This window comes from Rattus norvegicus, chromosome 2 (assembly GCF_021556685.1).
Source record: "Rattus norvegicus strain SHRSP/BbbUtx chromosome 2, alternate assembly SHRSP_T2T, whole genome shotgun sequence".
Lineage (NCBI taxonomy): Eukaryota > Metazoa > Chordata > Mammalia > Rodentia > Muridae > Rattus > Rattus norvegicus.
In genome coordinates, this window is record NC_141535.1 from 24,954,263 (window position 1) to 24,972,937 (window position 18,675).

At 41.6% G+C, this 18,675-nt stretch overlaps 1 protein-coding gene across 3 annotated transcripts in view; it reads right to left on the bottom strand.

Moving 5' to 3' along the window:
- Nucleotides 1–18,675, bottom strand: part of Rasgrf2 (RAS protein-specific guanine nucleotide-releasing factor 2) — a 242,029-nt gene that overhangs the window by 151,986 nt on the left and 71,368 nt on the right. For 2 of the 3 annotated variants that reach the window (NM_053721.3, XM_087614302.1), the window contains 2 exon segments: nt 1,271–1,360; nt 3,397–3,544. In NM_053721.3, the coding sequence (NP_446173.2) occupies nt 1,271–1,360; nt 3,397–3,544 (238 nt within the window). 3 annotated transcript variants of the gene reach the window in all.

The following is an 18,675-nucleotide window of genomic DNA, read 5'->3' on the forward strand; positions in this document are numbered from 1 at the left end:
ATGAATCACAGATTCATAAAAGCTTTAATTTCCTACCTGATCCCCTGAATACAACTATTATCTGGTTAACATTGCTGTTTGTATCTCTTTCATGAATGTGACAGATAGCATGCATTTAATTTCGCCACACTTAAGACGTTGCCATATGCCTTCTTACATAGAACCAGTATCAGTGTCCATATGGTTATTAAGGTTGCTATGCTTGACCAAGAGAAATCAAGCACATTTCACATTCCAATAGAATCGTGTGAAGTTCTGTGCATACTATTTTGAGAATTCTAAAGAACATTTTTTTTGGTGAATTATGAGCAATTTTGAGTTGTATTCTCTTAAAGCTAAAAGGCTACATTTCACCAAGATTAGAGGAGATCAGTGGTTGATTTGGAAACATTGTTTCCCATATATATTTACTTGCTTTGGGACACACACACACACACACACACACACACACACACACACAAATAAAGTTAATTTTGGAGTCTATTACCTAGTTCAAAAACAAGTTTAAAGTTGCTTCTTCAGAAAAATCATAAAGGTTCAAAACTGTGTGTTTTTCTTTTATTATTCCCTTATTTAACAGATGTAGCTTTGGAAGATGCAACACAATTAAAATTTGTGTTGAATAAAATCTTTCATTTTGGCAGCTGTTCCCTGATAAACAATAAGTAGCTGCTTATTAATTTACTAACAGATCAGCTCCTACATCAAGGCTGAAAATTGGATATTATTAATATCCTTGCTTACATGTAATAGCATATTTAAAAAAAACAGCAGCATTAGTCTTGGAACACAGTGTCATAAACCAGGTTCAAATAAATGCTAATTTATTTGACATAATGCTAAGAAATAAGTTTCATTTTACTTTTTTTTCATGAAAATTAAAATTGTTCAACTCAACCCAAAGAATCTATTCCAAATTCTGAGCAACATATGGTTAAAGTTTTGTTATAACTAGCAGGGAATAATTATTTATTATAGAAATAAAATTTCTTCCCAACTATGAATGTGACAAAAACAGGAGTTTCAACTGTACTGGTTACCCAACAGAGAACACTACTGTCTCAATATGCATTTGTGGTGTTATTCCCTGGGTCCAAAAGTCTAGAACTAGAAAGAAATCTCAGGCTGAAATTTTCCAGACCAGCATGAATTCCAATGAAGGGACAGTGTAAGGGCCATTACCAGAAACATAAACATCAAGGCAGTTCCCAGCTCAGGGACACAAGCAGACAAGTGGTCCTCATGCCCCCAGAAGCCTCCTGTCCCCTACCTTCTTGATCTTCTTGATGTCTGGATCCTCCTCCTCTTGATGGGTATGATACGGGCGCATCCGTTCCTTGGTCTTATTAAGAGCAACAATCTGAAACACAAGATGGGTCCAGTTCAGGATTTGGTGAATGGTGGCATACTATCAAGCTACAGAAGTTCTGCCTTTGAAGTCATCTGGATATCTTCATTGAATGTCCCCTCTCCTCATCTGGCACTATGATGCAGGGACCACGAGTTTTACTCCAAGCCTGGGGTTTCAAGTACTGACCTGAGGTCTGTCTGCCTTAGGAGAAATACTAGCCCAGAACTTAGTCCTGACAGACCAGGCCAGGGTCTCCTCAGGACCTTGTGTGAAGGCAGCTGCCATGAAGCACTGTGGCTGCTAAAGACAGAGATACTCAATTTAAAGCTCTTGTCATAAGCTTGTGGTCTTTGCCTATCCCAGTCTTTATGGTAGCTACCATGGCAATCTCAGAGCCTTGAGGTTGGTTGAAGCCAGCTGAAAAGGACTACTTGGAAGAAACAGAAAAGATTGTAATAAGTTGGGTCTTTTCATGTACAGTCATGTGACCTATAAGGGAAATTCAAGACCAACTGGCTTCTTGCCTTTACAGTAGTTCAATACTCTAGTTCAGCCACAATTATGGTTTACACAGGCCTAAGAATGTAAACAGAATCATTGAGAAGCCAATACTGAAAAGGTCTGAAGATCATAAGTGTCCCTGCAGTGACCTGTCTTTATCTTGTTCCCCAAACCAGATACATTCTATTTCCATTCTGTAGGAAAGATGGGAAGATAACGGAATAGGAAATACTTTCTCTCAGGCAGCCACAAAAGAAGTACCTGTCATGGACAGCTTCTCACTGCTCTTTACATTCCGACTAAAGCAGAACACTGTGCAGACGGAGAAGCACACACAAGTAAATATTGGGGAGCACCGCTTGGTGCTGAGTTCCTCTCGTGGCATAAATACCAACCTGCTTCACTCAGTAGACAAACATCTGGTGTACTGGGGCAAAGAAAGAACACGATAATTTTGTTTTAAATTACAGTGCCTGATATAGTCTCTTAAACTGCGGGTTTGTTAAGTTTGCTGTGGCTGTTTGCACTGTCTCAGCTCTCAGGTTGCACAGAGGAAGCTGACATACCTAATGATACAGTGAACACACACTTGGCAACTCGTCATCCCTACAGGAGTTCTCATGTCTATACGAGAGCCAGACATGCTGAGCTCCGTATGGTAGATGTCCCCGGAAACGGGAGGTAATGACTACACAGGAGTCACACTGAGCCTCGGGAGTTGTGAGAGGATGACAAAGAAAATGTCCGCACAGTAAAAACAGCAAGGAAGTTCTTGAAGGTAAGGAGCCCAACAACAAGGATTCATGACAGCCACCTTTGGTTGTCCCAAGTCCTTCTTTGGTTAAAAGAGACACTCATGCATCTGGGGTTAGAACGGAGAGGATGATATGGTCTCTACATTTGTCCTCCATTTTTCTGTTACCGCAGTGAATACCCACAGCACAGTCTGAAACCTGGGGCAGAAGGAGGACCCAGGCACACAGCACCATGGCTATAGGTTTAAGGACCAGCTACACTACCACTTAACATTACTCTGGGGCTCACCGGAAGTGCACACTAAGGGACAGGGACCAAAGGAGAGACAGAAATGCCTTACAGTCAATCAGTATCATCTTGTTTATCCTAAATGTGCTTTTCAAAGTTCTGCAAGGGGAAAAGCTAGAAGCCTTTAGATTAAAAATAAGTGAATGTTTCTGAATTCTTTTCTGGTTCTTCCTTGGTTATCATTCTAGTTTTCGCTTATCCTATGGCAGAATCACGGTTATTACCCTAAGAGTCTAACTGGAAAACTTCTGATCTGAGGACGGACATTAGGGTCACAAATAACAACAGAAGATGCCATGTTTGTCATGGTGGTATGTTATAGCAGTATATTTATCTAACTCTGAAGAGCAGACAATGAATTCATGTCTAGATCAGCAGCCACGTATCTGTTGATGGCAGAAGAACTAAGCATGAGACCAAATCTTTCTCCCAATTGATTATGCAACAGATAATCATGAGGAAGACGAAACAGTACGACAGAATCTTCGACTGGGAAATACCTCTGATTTAAGTCTTTCAATTTCGGTATCTTGATCTTCGAGTTGATGTCGGAGTTGGTTAGCAGCAATTTTTTCTGTCTCCACAATCTGAACTAGATGAATGTACTTTTGCATTAACACTTCCCTCTCAATCAAAATGTCTGCGTAACTTAAGAGAAAATCACACAGTTAGTCACTGAACTCTATCAGAGTTTCACACAGCACAGCACACACACATGTAGAGAGGGACACATGCACATTGTTTGGCTAATTCTACCTGACACACTAACCTGTATCATATGACTGGCATCTCCACAATATAGAATTTCAATATTATCATTTTACATGTTCCCTAAGAATCTATTTAATGCTGGCTGTTACCCACAATTTTAACATGACCGTGTGAAAAAAATAATTGCAAAGGAATTCTGAAATCTTTTAATATGAAAGTAGTGTGTCTTCTTTAAGGAGGAGACCAGAGTGTTTTAGTCAATGCCATAAGTCTTCCAGGATGGTACTCAAGATATTTCACATGGGGGAACATTGGCCAGCGAAATTGAACGTCTACCAACCAGAATGGGTGTTGCAACCTTGAGAACAAGGGCTGTTCAGGAAGAACTATTCTGACTCTCCTGGAGACCACTGGCTCTGTGGGACTCTTTACGGGGCACAACCACCCACTACTCTGTTCCAAAGGTGAGCAGAAGCCATATATGTGATTTAAAAAGTGTTAAACTGTTGAAGTTTGGTATTTGTTATGTACTGTAATGCTAAATACCAGACCCCAAGGCCTGGTTGCCCCCAGGGGTAAGAGAATCATCACATACACAAAATAGTGCTATTTGACCTTGCTCCTTAGTTTAGAAGTATTGGTTAAATAAAGATGCCTTCAGCCTATAGCTGGGCAGAAGACAGATTGGGCTTTCGGTTCCTGGACTTGGGGTCTGAAGAGAGACCATGAAGAGCGTAGTAGGCAGGGAAAGAGAAGATACCATTGGGTAAGTAAATCATGAAAATTTGGCCATGCAGGCTGACCAGTTGGAGTTAAGCACAGCCCAGCTGGAACATGGCAAGTTATGTCTCTGGGTTATTGATAGAGAAGTAGACATAATAGCTTAAAGGGCAGGTATCCGTCCAGCTCATTAAAGACCTATCATAAATGTAAAAGTCATGTGCCTTTTATCTGAGAACTGAAAGAACAAAGGTCAGGTAGAAACCCCTGATTGAGAATAAATATTAACTACATTAAATTCCTCAGATCCTGACTCCAGCTGCTTCACCCATATCTATTTCTTTAGTTAAGCATGGTAAAGAGAAAAATCTGCTCTTCGTCTAGGCCGACAATGCGATATTGAGGTGCCCAGGATATGAGGTGATGTCAAGGCACCTGGAGTATAACAGCGCTGAGGTGCCTGGCCTGGCATATCATGCCACGCCATGGCGTCTGGAATATAGCACGGTGCTGAGGTATCTGGAATATGCTGCAGTGCCCAGATGCCTGAGTACCTTGCAGTGCTAAGCCACCTAGGATTTTGCTTCAGATCCTCTTGCACCATTAGCATGATAAGATGCATGCTCCTTCCTCTCTCCATAGAACCTTTTCTCAGTGGCATGATAACGGCTATGATTAATAACAGACACTACTTGCTAGGTGTACAAGATGTATCATACATTTCCTCATCGCATGCGAGAGGTGGAATTTAGGATCCCAATTGTTAGAGGAAGAATTCGGTTCTCAGACTGTGTTTGGCCCCAGGTCAGACAGCTAGAAGTGGTAGCATTAGGACCAAGTCAAAGTCTATGTGACCTGAGTCCATGTTAGTGACCACAAGCCAAACTGCCTCTCAGGGGAGAAGTAGCACCAGGCTCTTTGGAGGCATCTGTCAAACCTTCAGGCTGTTTGCCTTGTCTTTGGGACCTTGGCCCACTGATGCCACATTTGTATCCCAAAACTTCCCTCAAGTTCGTGGTGAACCAACTTAAGAAGATACGCCTGTTGCAAACTATGCCAACTAGAATCTCTCTTCCTAGACTCTTACTCTGTTTCCTATAAATGAGATGATATGGACCTGGAAACTCAGGTTGCCATTGTTGGGCAGCCCTGTTTGACTACCCCTTCCCAAAGCAGTCATAGCCAGACTGAAGACAGAAAGAAAAGCCTAGGCAGATATTCAGAAGAGCAAACACAAAACAAGCAGAACGTCTGAAACAGAAAAGTGTCGGTTACTGGGGTTCCTACAGGCTTTCATATCGTGTGAGTAAGATTTCACTCTGGAATTCAAAGAGATAACTAGTTTCCTTCTAGGAAATACTCTTCCTCGCCCAACCACTTTAAAATAGCATTGCATTCCTTAAAACTAAGAAGTCTTAGGGCCGTGGTAAAGTCACAACTGTAGGTGTGTCACCTGACACATCAGAATGATATCAGGAGTGCTAGAATCTTGGTGGGGATTCCAAGTTAGCAGCATTCTCAAGTCACCTGCTCTAAGAAATCACCCTTGGAGCTTAGAGAGAAGGGCTATGCGCCCATGAGAGAATGGAAAGAGGAAAGAAGAGGGAGGGCTCTTCCTAAGTGTTTACAAATGCACTAGATCAACGTTAGGGAGCAGAATAGTGTTTTGTTTTCTGTTTTAATAAAACGAAAGGAATGAAAAGGACATGCAAAGCCCAGGCCAAGATTCGGGGCTGGGCTCCTGTGAACTCAAGGCTGACACTGGCTGCTCGCCTTTCCCGGGGCTCCACCTAAACGTTAGGAAAATTGACTTGCTCGTTGTTTTTTCTTAGTGAACAAAACTAGAACAAGATTGAGACGTGTGCTGTTAGCAGACAAAGTATTTTATAAACTTCAGTGAAAGAAAAAGCTGAGCGGAATTCACTTGGTAGAAAACTGTAGGAAGGAGGTGACAGGTGCAGCACCCTGCTCGGAGCATGTGATGGCTCGTTCCAGGGCTGGCCCAGAGAAGCTCCAGACACAGAACCAGCTAATGCAAGGACAAAAGCTAGCACAGGGGCAGGAAACAGGCCTGCAAAGTGTCAGGGAGGTCGGTTCTTCAGCCCCATGCCCAGATCACCAACCATGGTCTGCCCTCTGTAGAAAAGCTGGCCAACTTCCCAGGAAGTCTGGGCTCTGAGACAGCACAGAGCTTAGGGTCAGTCCTGACATTCACTGTAGACATAAGGAGGAACCAAAAAAGGAAAAGTATGTTCAGCAGTACCCACCAGTGATTTGTGTGGGGACCACTTCCCCGCTTTGAAGCGGCTTACTGCAAACTCAGGGGCAGACAACAGCAATTTTATTGTGAAGTATGGCAAAGAGGTGGATGGTACTTCAGAGGTGAGTCCACAAAAGACTCCCATCTCGCCTGCCATCCCTTGCTGTGCTTAGATGGATTTGCTGCAGTCTCTCTCTGGTTTGCTCAGAGGGGATCCAGAAGCCTAGCTGTGAACTGCTCCATCAAGAGGCTCATGATGAAGAGAAAGGGAGGGGCCTCTGTCCCCAACAGCCATGTAGAGACTCAGCTTAGCACAACGCAAAGGGAAGTGAATCCAGCCGGCAACTCTATGCCTTAGACAGCAGCAGACCCTCCTTAACCTGTGCATTCGGAGGAGTACACAGAGAGAAACATGAGCAGAGGCAACCAGGCTAATTCTTGTTGAGAAACCTGGCCTGCAGAGGCAGTGGTAGATAATGAGTTCCTTATTGTGGCAATCATTGTGAAGTAAACCATAAAGCAGCCACAGATAGCAAATACAGCCTCAAATGAACCAACAGAAAAGCTGCCACAGGAAGCAAGGGTCATTCTGGCCGCTAAGACTCAATGTCTTCACGGATAGGCAGGATATTAAGAGTCTCGAAGCAAACAGAGGCTACCCTGGAAATGAAACAGTCAGATAGAAGAGGATTTGGAAACAAAGCCTAATTGCTAAAATCCCACAGGTCAGTGAATGTGCTAACCCATAAATCAGAGACAGATGAGGAGGAAGCAGGGTTGTCAGAGAACAAGAGTAATCTAACAGGCTGTCTGTCTGCAGGAAGTGAGACTCCCGGAGCCAATGTTCAATTCTGTGGGACCGCTCATGTGCTGTGGGACCGAATGCCAACTTTAATATTCTGCTACATAATACTGCTGTGTCTGCTGTGCAAATACTCCTTATTGCTTTTTCTTACCAATAAACAAAGTGAGTTAGAGGGACACAGTAATAGGTATGCAGTGTGCTGTTTCAACTCCTAAGGCAGCATGAGTCAAGTCAGGGCCACGCATGTCTCCCGCTCGCTGCAGATCTTACTCCTCTGTCTAACTGTGTCAGCAAATCTCCCCACTAGTTTCTAATTCCCAGGATTCACCTCTGGCAAAATTCAAAGGCCTGATAAAAGTTAGAGGACAGAAAATAAATGTGTAAAACTTTATAAGTTGATAATAAATAAGAACAAGAGTTTTGCATCACAAGAGAGAAAACACAAAGAAACGACATCGAGTGTCTATATCCAGCTGGCCTTCCTTGTGGAGATCAATGCAAACTGTTGAGTTGATAAATCAGCAGAGATTAATTATACTTTAGGACAAAGCCAACTAACATAAGAGCTACAAAACATATAAGCAACAGCTATGGAGGGAGCAAAAGAAACACAAGGAGTAGTACAAGAGTCAAATGTCTCATATTTATAACAAGTGCGTAATAGTTGGTAAAATGCAAAAGCACTTCATATGACATAATAAGTCAATAAGCACATGAACAGATACACTATTTCATCACAAAGATGGTGAAGCTCTTTAGAAAAACGCTAACATTTAGTATGAGCAAAAGCAGAGTGGATTGGGTAATACTACACAGTGCTCCAGAGTAAGCCATTATAGAAGACATATCACAAACACACCAAAGCTTATGTGAAGGAGTGTATCATTTGTGGATTGGTGTTTTGAAGAAGATCAGATTTTCATGAAGAAGTACAAAGAAATAAGGTGTTCATTCATTAAAACAAAAGAATCGAGACAACCTTCTAAACCCATTTATAGATATAATATGATATATGATATGACATAAGTGGTTAAACAAGTATATTATAACAGGAACTACTTCAAGATATGATTTTAAACGGGATTTTTAAAAGATAGCTATAAAGATGACCACGATTGTGGCAGAGCACTCATACACGTGATATCCTGTTCTATCCCCAGTGTTGCCAAAAGATAGTTATAAATCTATGACTATATCAAAGGCCTACCATGTTAGAAAAGGAAAAAAAGAAATCAAGACAAACAGCACACACACAGCATATATCTAGGTATGGATGTGTGTGTTCATACGTAGAGGAAGCAAATTATTGGAAATGTACGTAGATACATACGTGGAGCTATCTAAAGTTTAGAGAGAGGAGGAAGAGAGAAAAACAAGCACACCAAGTAAGGTCATAGATCAAAGAACAAAGACTTGTGGTCCCAGGCTGGAGACATTGTGAGTGGTGTTTCCTCGCTTCTTGAGTTACTATGTGTATGCTTGTCTATACTTCTAACACCTCTACAATACTAACTGAGGGTAAGGATACATACAATTCTGTTAGTTATTTACTCCACGCACTAGGTATTTGTAATATAATAATGAATGGAATAACACTAATGTATAGAGTAATACAATGTTGCTTTGCATGTTTCTATGAGTCCAAAGTGACCTATGACTAAGACCTACCAATGAGAAACATATTGAAGCACTGGACACAGGAACAAACAAAATGGAAGGGGATGGGGGGGTCTGTGTCCTCGTGGAGCTTGGGCAGCAGCTAAAAGGAAAAGATACAATCAATAAGAAAACCTCGCGATTCGTACTGAAGAAGAAAATGGGTGGAAGGTGGCTCAGAAACAAAAACAGAAGGATTACAGTTCCAAGCCAGGCACAGCACATTCTCATCAGGGTGCTCGCTAGTCCTAGTAGAATGACCTAAAGGACAGAGTTCTGGCTGATGGCAAGGCCATCAGGTGAAGGGACAACCAAGTGCAAAAGCTTGGTGATGGGGTGGTGCAGGCCAGGCCTGGCTTAGGAGATAACGAGGTTACTGGTCTCCAGGAGACAGGCTCAGAAGGTCTGGGAGAGGGAATGGGAGGGTCAAACATAAAGACTAATGTAGGGTCTCAGGCTTTCCTTCTCATATGATATTTGAGCTTGGGTATTAAAGCAGATCAATATTTGTCTTCTTAACAAGATCATTTTTGGCTGCTGTGATGGAGGAAAGACACAGGTTGGGAGTGGCTCCTGCTGAGAGAGGTGAGAACAGCTAAGGTTACACTGCAATAACCCATGGAAAATGGTCAACACTAGCCAAGCCTCTAGTGTGAGACCAAGCTCAGATTCAAAGGAGCCAACATTACATGAAAACATTGGTCAACGTGGTATCTTTTGCAGGGCTTTACGTATCTTATGCAGTAATTCTAAAAATCATGTGACTCATGCCGCTGGCTCCTACTGCTCTATTCCACTCCTCCTGGGGTGGCCCTTCAACTGTACCTCACGAACCTTCTGTACGACTCCCACTAGGAAATGAATGTCCATTCTCAGTAAGATCAACTTTGCATGCCTGACTTTTAACATTTTTTTTTTCTGAGCATCTCTTAGTGTTTCTCTTCTAATGTGTTTCCAGCGCATACTTTACCTGATTAAAATTTCCATTTCCCAGATATTGCGCAAACCTTTAAAAATGTATTATTTCTATTCAAGTCGTTCCCTACCCACAGGAACAAGAAGAAAGAGGGGGAGGGAAAGGAAGAGAAGGCAGGTTCTCTATGCCAAGGGAAACAAAGTGAAGCTGTGTAAATCAGCATAACAAAAGCAAAACTAAGAGCCCATCTGTGGAATGCCAACATATGGCATGCCTAGGACACACATGGGCACAAAATATCGGTGTGCAATATAATCCAAACCAAACCACCACTACTTCACACAGGAGGGGAGGGGACTCTCAAATAAAATCCTGAGAAGCCCAGAGAAAAGATGCGGTGTGGAATTATAGTGTTGTGTTATTTTTATAGTGGGCAAGATGTATGTGCTTAGTTAGAGGTTACCAGACCCTCATCCTGCTCATTTTAGTTCAAGACACATGTATGAAGTGAACAGTAGTAAAACTCAAGATGAAAGCTTTTGGTAAAGGTCTCTAAGGAAAATTTCCAACTCCAAGCTCCCGGGGTGTGCTTGACTCTGTAGGAAAGACCATTGAGAACCAGCACTGCCCATTGCAAGACTCTTGATGTCTTTGGGAGCTGAAAGAATGCAGGCTCAGAAGCCAATGGTTCTATGTCTGACTAAACAACCTTTTAACACTGGTGGCTGCAACAAGTCCACAGTCTAGATCTTGAGTGTTCCCTACAGGCTTGTGTATGGAAGCCTGGTCCCCAGAGTGGTGCTATTGCGAGATGGTGGAAACACTAAGCAGATAATTAGAAACAGACTTTTGAAGGGAATTGTGGGACACTAATCTTCTTAGCACTCATTTTTACCTCATGTCCACGAGGCAAAACAGTTTGCCCCATCATAAACCCCTGCAGCAGCATGCTTCCTCACCATAGGCCCCAAGGAGCAGGGGCAATTGATCATGAGACAGAACCTCTGAGACAAAATGCACACCTTTTCTCTTTGTAACAACTGTCTAGAATTTGATACAATGATCCAAAGTACTCTTATCAGATGCCTCGTTTTCCTTATGGTCCATCAGTTATCAATGGACTGCCTTCTATATTCTCTGGTTCTCAAGTTCTCTCACATCAGTATTTCCACTCCACCAGCATCAGTACTTCTTAGGTATCACCTTAGCATAGGGTTATGGCACTATTACCCCACCAATCTCTCTCACAGGTTCCTTGCTCCCCAGCTATCCTCTTTCCAGTCACTGACAACCCAAATGTTAAGTAAATAACAAGAAGAACAATTGTAAAGACAACCCTCCTCTTCTAACAATGTTCCTCACCAATCCACAGTCACAGTTCATTAGTTAAATATCTCACTGTGGGCTGAGTGAAGGTTTCGTCATAATCCTCTCTAACACACAAGCCAACATAAAGTCTGACAAAGTGGTGATGCAAGATAAACACAACAGAAGGAGAGTTACAATTAATTATGTGGGGCTGGAGAGATGGCTCAGGGGTTAAGAGCACTGACTGCTCTTCCAGAGGTCCTGAGTTCAATTCCCAGCAACCACATGGTGGCTCACAACCATCTGTGATGGGATCTGATGCCCTCTTCTGGTGTGTCTGAAGACAGCTACAGTGTACCTATATATAATAAATACATAAATCTTTTAAAAAATTAATTATGTGGGGATGGAGAAGTTTTAGGGCATACCTCTAAAAGTGAGTGGACTGTGATTAGCTTCTGTTAGGAGAACTCTTTAAAAAACAAAATGACAGAAACGAGTGTTTGTGAGAATTTGGAAAACTTGAAACCCTCATCTATTTCTGGTGAGAAACAGCACAGCTCCTAGGTAGTGCCTCAAAATGTTGGTCAAAGTGGTCATTTGGCATTGAGTTCTTGTAGGTGCATGATCAAAAGAAGGGATCTTGGATACACATATTCATAGCAGCATTCATAATGGGGAAAAGAAAAAGTCAACCCATCTATGCATCACCTGGTGACCACATAAACAATGTGTAACACATTCACAGAATGGACAGTCAGACGAATAAAAGACTGAAATGCCAAAAGAATCATTGTCCTAGTACAACACGGTGGGTCTTAAAGGATCATTGAAAGGAAAGACACCAGAACCACTGACCTAGTACAACATGATGGGTCTTGAAACATCATTGAAAGGAAAGACACCAGAAGCCAGGCATGTGTGACTATTTTTACAGGAAATGTCTAGATGAAAAATTCATTAACAAAGTAGATTTCTGACTGGACGGGGGTAAGGCATGAGGCAAGAGGACTACTAACTGTTTATTTTTATATGTTCAAACTGTTCTGGAATTAGTGTCAAGACTGTGCAAACATTCTTAATTATATAACTTTGGATGGAAGATTTTTGTAAAGTGTTTAATTGGCATTTATATAAGCCAATTAAATAAAAAATTAATGTTCTAAAATCACATTCCTCTGAGGTAATAAATTATGATTGGATCACAATTCAAAACCTTTGTAAAAAAAAGTCCATAGACATAAGTATTAGACAAAAATGGTGCAGGGATTTATAGGGGGAATACCCGTATGGGGGAGGGGTAGGTGAGGTAATTGGGGCTTATGGACAGGAAACCAACCGGGAAGGGGAATAATGTTTGAAATGTAAGAAAAGAACTATATCTAATAAAAAAAATTTTTAAAATGATTCAGGTGATTAACAATGACTATAACAGGCAAATAAATTCATCACACAAAAACTCATAAAATCAGATAAAACATGGAAAACATTAATAGAAAAAAGTGAGGAAAGAAAATAGAAATCCAGATAAAGATTAATGCTAGCAAAAAAAAAAAAAAAAAAAAAAAAAAAAAAGCCAGCCTCACAGATGTCCCAGGAAATGCTCATTCCACTCAGATGCCATTTTTATTCATCAGTATAATAAGAATTTTACAAAATGATCCCAGCTCTCTCCTGCCTCGGTGAGATAGATTACACTGGCACACACGTTTCTGAAAGGCAATTGGGCATGATGGCAGGAACTGGGAACAAGAGAGGAGCCGAGCGTAGTTTGCTTTGAAGACATTCAGGCTGACAGAGAGGAACAGACATAAGCAGTTGATGTAATGGTGCCTTGGTGGCCTTGAGAGAAACAAAAGGTTGCAACAGAGGCTCAGACAAGCAAATGGTCAGTCGGTCCTTCCTGATAGAACTGGGCAGGAGTCAAGGAAGATGGTGCAGGTCACTGAGATTCCATTCTGAAAGAAAAGTTTGTGTTGCTCACACTGGAAAGGACCTCCCAGCACTTCAAAATTCCCTGTTTGACTGCTTTGCTTTAAACCTAAGTCATAAGGGATGGGGGTGGCATGAAGTTTGAAATTTTCAGCTTGGGAAGAGCCTTGTGTTGACACAGTACCCTAGAACTCGAAGCATTTGATCAAGAAGGAATACATATCAGTTAAAATAATAAATGTTCTCTTTTTTTTGTCCCCGCCCCATAAAACATGTTCTCACTCATTCAAGCAATACAGAAAACGATGGTACAAACCTTTCCTTTCTTAAATATTTTTTAATCTGTCATTGTAATCCATCAGATAAACAAACAGAAAGAAAAAAACACATAATCATCTCATTAGATGCTGAAAAAGCCTCTGACAAAATCCAACACCCCTTCATAATAAAAGTCTTAGAGAGATCAGAGATACAAGGTGCATACCTAAACACAATAAAGGCAATACACAGCAAGCCAATAGCCAACATCAAATTTAATGGAGAGAAAATTAAAGAAATTCTACTAAAATCAGGGACAATACAAGGCTTCCACTCTACATAGATATTCAATATAGTACTTAAAACTTTAGCAAGAGCTCTAAGACAACTAAAGGAGATCAAGAGGATACAAATTGGAAAGGGAGAATTAAAAGTATTGCTATCTGCAGATGATCTCATAGTATCCGTGAGTGATGCCCAAAAATTATACTTCAGCAAAGTGGCTGGATACAAAATTAACTCAAAAAATCAGTAGGCCTCCTATATACAAATGCTAAATGGGCTGAGAAAGAAATTAAGGAATAATAGCCATAAATAATATAAAATACCTTGGTGTAAATCTAGTCAAGTGAGAAAAAGACCACATGACAAAAACTTCAAGTATTTGAAGAAAGAAACTGAGGAAGATATTGATATCAGAAGGTGGAAAGATCTCCCATGCTCATGGATCATTAGGATTAACATAGTGAAAATGGCCATCTTACTAAAAGCAATCTACAGATCCAATACAATTCCCATCAAAATTCCAACACAATTCTTTATAGACCTTGAAAAAAATAATACTCAGTTCCATATGGAAAAATAAAAAACCCAGGATAGCTAAAACTACCCTGTATAATAAAAGATATTCTGGAGGTACTGCCGTCCCTGATTTCAAGCTGTACTACAGAGCAATAGTAATAAAACCGTACAATGTTGACATATAGCAGACAGGGTGATCAATGGAATTAAATCAAAGATAGAGAAGTAAATCCATATACCTATTGATATTTGATTTTTGACAAGGAAGCCAAAAGTATACAACGATAAAAAAAAAAGCATTTTTAACAAATGGTGCTGGTCTAACTGGATGTCTGCATGTAGAAGAATGCAAATAGATCTGTATTTATCATCCTGCACAAAACTCAAGCCAAGTGTATCAAAGACTTCAACATAAAACCAGATACACTAAATCTAATAGAGGAGGAGATAGCGAATAGCCTTCAATGCATTGGCATAGGAAACCACATCTGAACAGAACCTCAACACTGCGGGCACTAAGATCAATAATTAATCCGTGGGATCTCATGAAATTGAAAAGCTTCTGTAAGGCAAAGGGCATAGGAGAGATAAGGTGAGGGGAGGATAGAGAGAGAGAGCCCTGGAAGACATAACAGGAATGGGTGTATATCCCTGGGATGAACTAGAAACCTAGGACAGTGGGAACTCCCAGGAATTTATGAGAGTGATCTTAACCAAGACTACTCACAATGGGGGCCGGCCCACCTTCTGTAACCAGACTTCCAATGGAGGGACTGGGACATCAACCTAGCCACAAAACCTCCGACCTACAATTTGTCCTGCCTATAAGATGTATAGGGAATGGCCAACTAATGAATGATCCAGCTTAAGACCCATGTCCTGAGAGGAAGTCCACCTTTGACACTGGTAATGGTATTCTGCTGTACTCGTGGACAGGAGGCTAGTAAAATCATCATCAGTGAGGTCTCACCCAGCAACAGATGGAAACAGATGCAGAGACCCACACCAAACATCAGGCAAAGCTTAGGGAATCCAGGGGAAAAGGGAGAGGAAGGATGGGAGGAGTCAGAGGGGTCAAGGACACCACAGTAAAAACCTATGGAATCAACAAACCTATGGAATCAACTAACCAAGACGGAACCCTCAACCAGTGAGTCTGCATGGGACTGACCTAATGGCTCTGACTTCGTTGCCTGCCTTTGGAACTCTTTCCTCCTACGGAGCCTCATCTAGCCTCAGTAGGAAGAGGATACACCTAGTCTTACTGCAACTCGATGTGGAAGGACAGGTTGATATTTATAGAGAACTGTGAAGAGATAGGAAGACAGAGTGGAAGTAGATGGGGGAAGGACTGGGAAGGAAAGCTGCAGTTGGGATGTAAAGTAAATAAGTTAATTAATAAAAAGTATATTTTAAGTGTTTTATAGCAAGAAGTTAATTGAATAAAATAACTTAAATTGATAATAAATATCAAGGCCCTTTCAGCTGATTAAATGTTCTTAAAAAGAACACCTTGGTAACCACTTGGAGACTAGCGACAGAAAACACTGGGAAAAGGGTGGGTGAGGTGGCTCAGCGGTCAGCATTCATAACCTTGACTTGGGAAAACTGCCCCAGACATGGACAGCAGTAGAGACCTGTGACAGTCCATGAGCAGAATTCACGGGTGACTCACTGGATGTGAAGAGTGTGTGGGGGAAGAAGGATGCCATGCTGATGTCCTGAGTAGCTGAGTTCTGTAGGAAGAAAGGTCGTGGGAGCCACTGAATGCAAACCATGAGTTTGGTTTTAAGGATAAGGTAGGTCTAAGCTCTGAGCTGATGATGCATTCGTAGCTCAACAGAGTAATGTGCATTTTGTAAATTTTCACGTGGATGAGAGGCAGTGTATCTTTCTGGTTGTGAACATGCTTTGGCGTTGTTCTGACCTTTCTTAAAATCTAACTCTGCCACATACTTGGCTGGTGGCTTTCATGAGGCCTTCTCATCTAAAACTCATGGAATGGAGACAGTACACTGTATTTATTGGTTAAATCAAAAGAAGTACATGGTTCCACTAGGGAGAGGAGAGTGAGTGGCACTGGGCACCTGAGATGGGTCTTTGGGTAAATGCCATAGAGGAGCAAAGACAAAGCCACATGTCATCAAAAGCCTACAGAGAACGAACCCAGAAGTGGATTAAAGATTTTTATCCCACGATAAAAATAGATTAAAGTTCTCTGAAAGAGTAAGCATCGACTTCTGTTAGGGAGTGACTAGGTAAAAGAAAGGGCCTCGCCGTGCTCCAACTGACGGCTTCCAGAAATGGAGGCATCTGCCAATTCCTTTTCCCATTGAACACTCCCTCCTCAAATCAAGCCTGAGATCCCTGTATGAGGTACACACGAAGAGGAGGAAAGAGAAAAGAGGTGTGGATTTGAGCAGATCTTCATGTGAACCAGCTAAAGGCAGTGGGGAGTGGGGTGGGGTCTGCAACACCAAACACACAAGCCACATCGGTGCTAGAGCAAACACAGTAGTCTCAACATCTCTGAGTGTGACCGTCTCCTGACCTCAACCCAAACCTAGATCTCATCTTGGGACAGACCTTACTTATTTTGTCCCTAGCTACTCATTTTCACATGACTTGCCTGCCACAAGGCAGGCTGGTCACTGAGCATCCTGTGACCTCCTTATTCATCTTCCTCATGAGCCAGCTCACCTTTCCAGTCCCCTCATGGCCACAAATCAGCATTCGATCCTCAAACTCACACTAATTCATTACATCTTCTAATAGGTGACATTGTCTGAGATAGAGGGCAAAAGATGTGTTAGATGCCATCTTGGCCTAGTATTGTTGACATTCAAATGGCCATAAAGTCCACTGGTAGGTGCCTGCCCACATACCTCTGAACTTATCCCTCAGTTCCTGATTGCCACAGTCCACATCCTGTGGACACTGTGCTGAAACCAGGCTGGAGCTCAAAAGAGTACCCTGTGTCCTCTTCCAGACCAAGAACATCTTACTCCCGACGCTGCAGGCTCTTGTCCCAGCAGTAAAACACTAAAAAAACGTCACGTGAACCCAGCAGCCTACAAGGTCCACAACTGATTAGATCAGTGTTTCCAAATATTCTCACATACTCAGCCACTTCGATCTAGTCTGACACATGTGACCAAGAAAGTAAAGAACACCAGTTATTGATGCCGCTGGAGCTCCATCCTCAAATGGCAAATCAGTTATAAAATAACCATAATCTTGAGTGTTATTAAAATGATCTGACTTCAACTTATACAAACAAAAAGACTGAGTTTTTTTTTTTAATTTCTTTTTTTTTTTTTTAATTTCTTTTTTTTCGGAGCTGGGGACCGAACCCAGGACCTTGCGCTTCCTAGGCGAGCGCTCTACCACTGAGCCAAATCCCCAACCCCTTTTGTTTTTTTTTTTTAAACCTTTTTAAAGTTCATATGATTATACAAGCTAACTGAATAAAGTTTATAAGATGTGTAAAGGCTTAAGAAAGAAAGTGGAAATCTTACTGTAGTGGAAACCATCACAAAAGTTCAGGTGGCTTCATTATTATTCAAAGATAGATAGGGTCTCATTCAAACTCGTTAAGTAGAAGATGAATTTGAACTTTCAATCATGCCTCCACCTTCCCAGGGTTCTGGGATTACGGCTGTGTGACACTAGGCTAGTTTACACAGTGCTGGGGAAGAAGTCTAAGACCTCCTGCATCACAGACTAGGGATTTGCCAGCTGAGCCACAACCCCAGCCCTCGTCCCTAGAAACTGAATGAAGGCTTAGAACGTTGGTCACAATATACCCAAAGCATCACAAATCGACAGAAAAGGAAAATTTTCTTTTTCCAAAGCATCACAAAAGGAAATTTTCAATTGAAACTTTTTCATATATATATATATATATATATATATATATATATATATATATATGTAATTTTTCTCCCTCAAACTTTGGGTGGAATTTGGCCAAAGTTTCAGATAAAGGACTTCCAGGAGGTCATAAGGAAAGTTTGACCCTTCCTCCTAGACATGTTAAGTCCAGGCAGCAGGAATGGCGACCGAGGCTAGTTTTTGTTTTTGTTTTTGTTTTCCCAGCAGGCAATTTTAGAGTTTCCCAGAACTCTACTTCTACACTGATAGTATACTCTTAGCTGGGTGTGGTGGTGCCGGCCTTTAATTCTAGCACTGGGGAGCCAGAGGCAGGTAGATCCCTGAGTTTGAGGCCAGCCTGGTCTACAAAGCAAATTTCAGGAAAAGCCAGGGCTAAAAGATCCTATACATTTAAGGACTGCTCGCAGTACCTACTATTTTTCAAGAAATTTCTTTGTGGCAATGGTACAGGCCTTTCTAGACTTGGAGATGGCACACAGTAAAGGCTCACAGTATATTCATGAACACTTTTAAGCCGG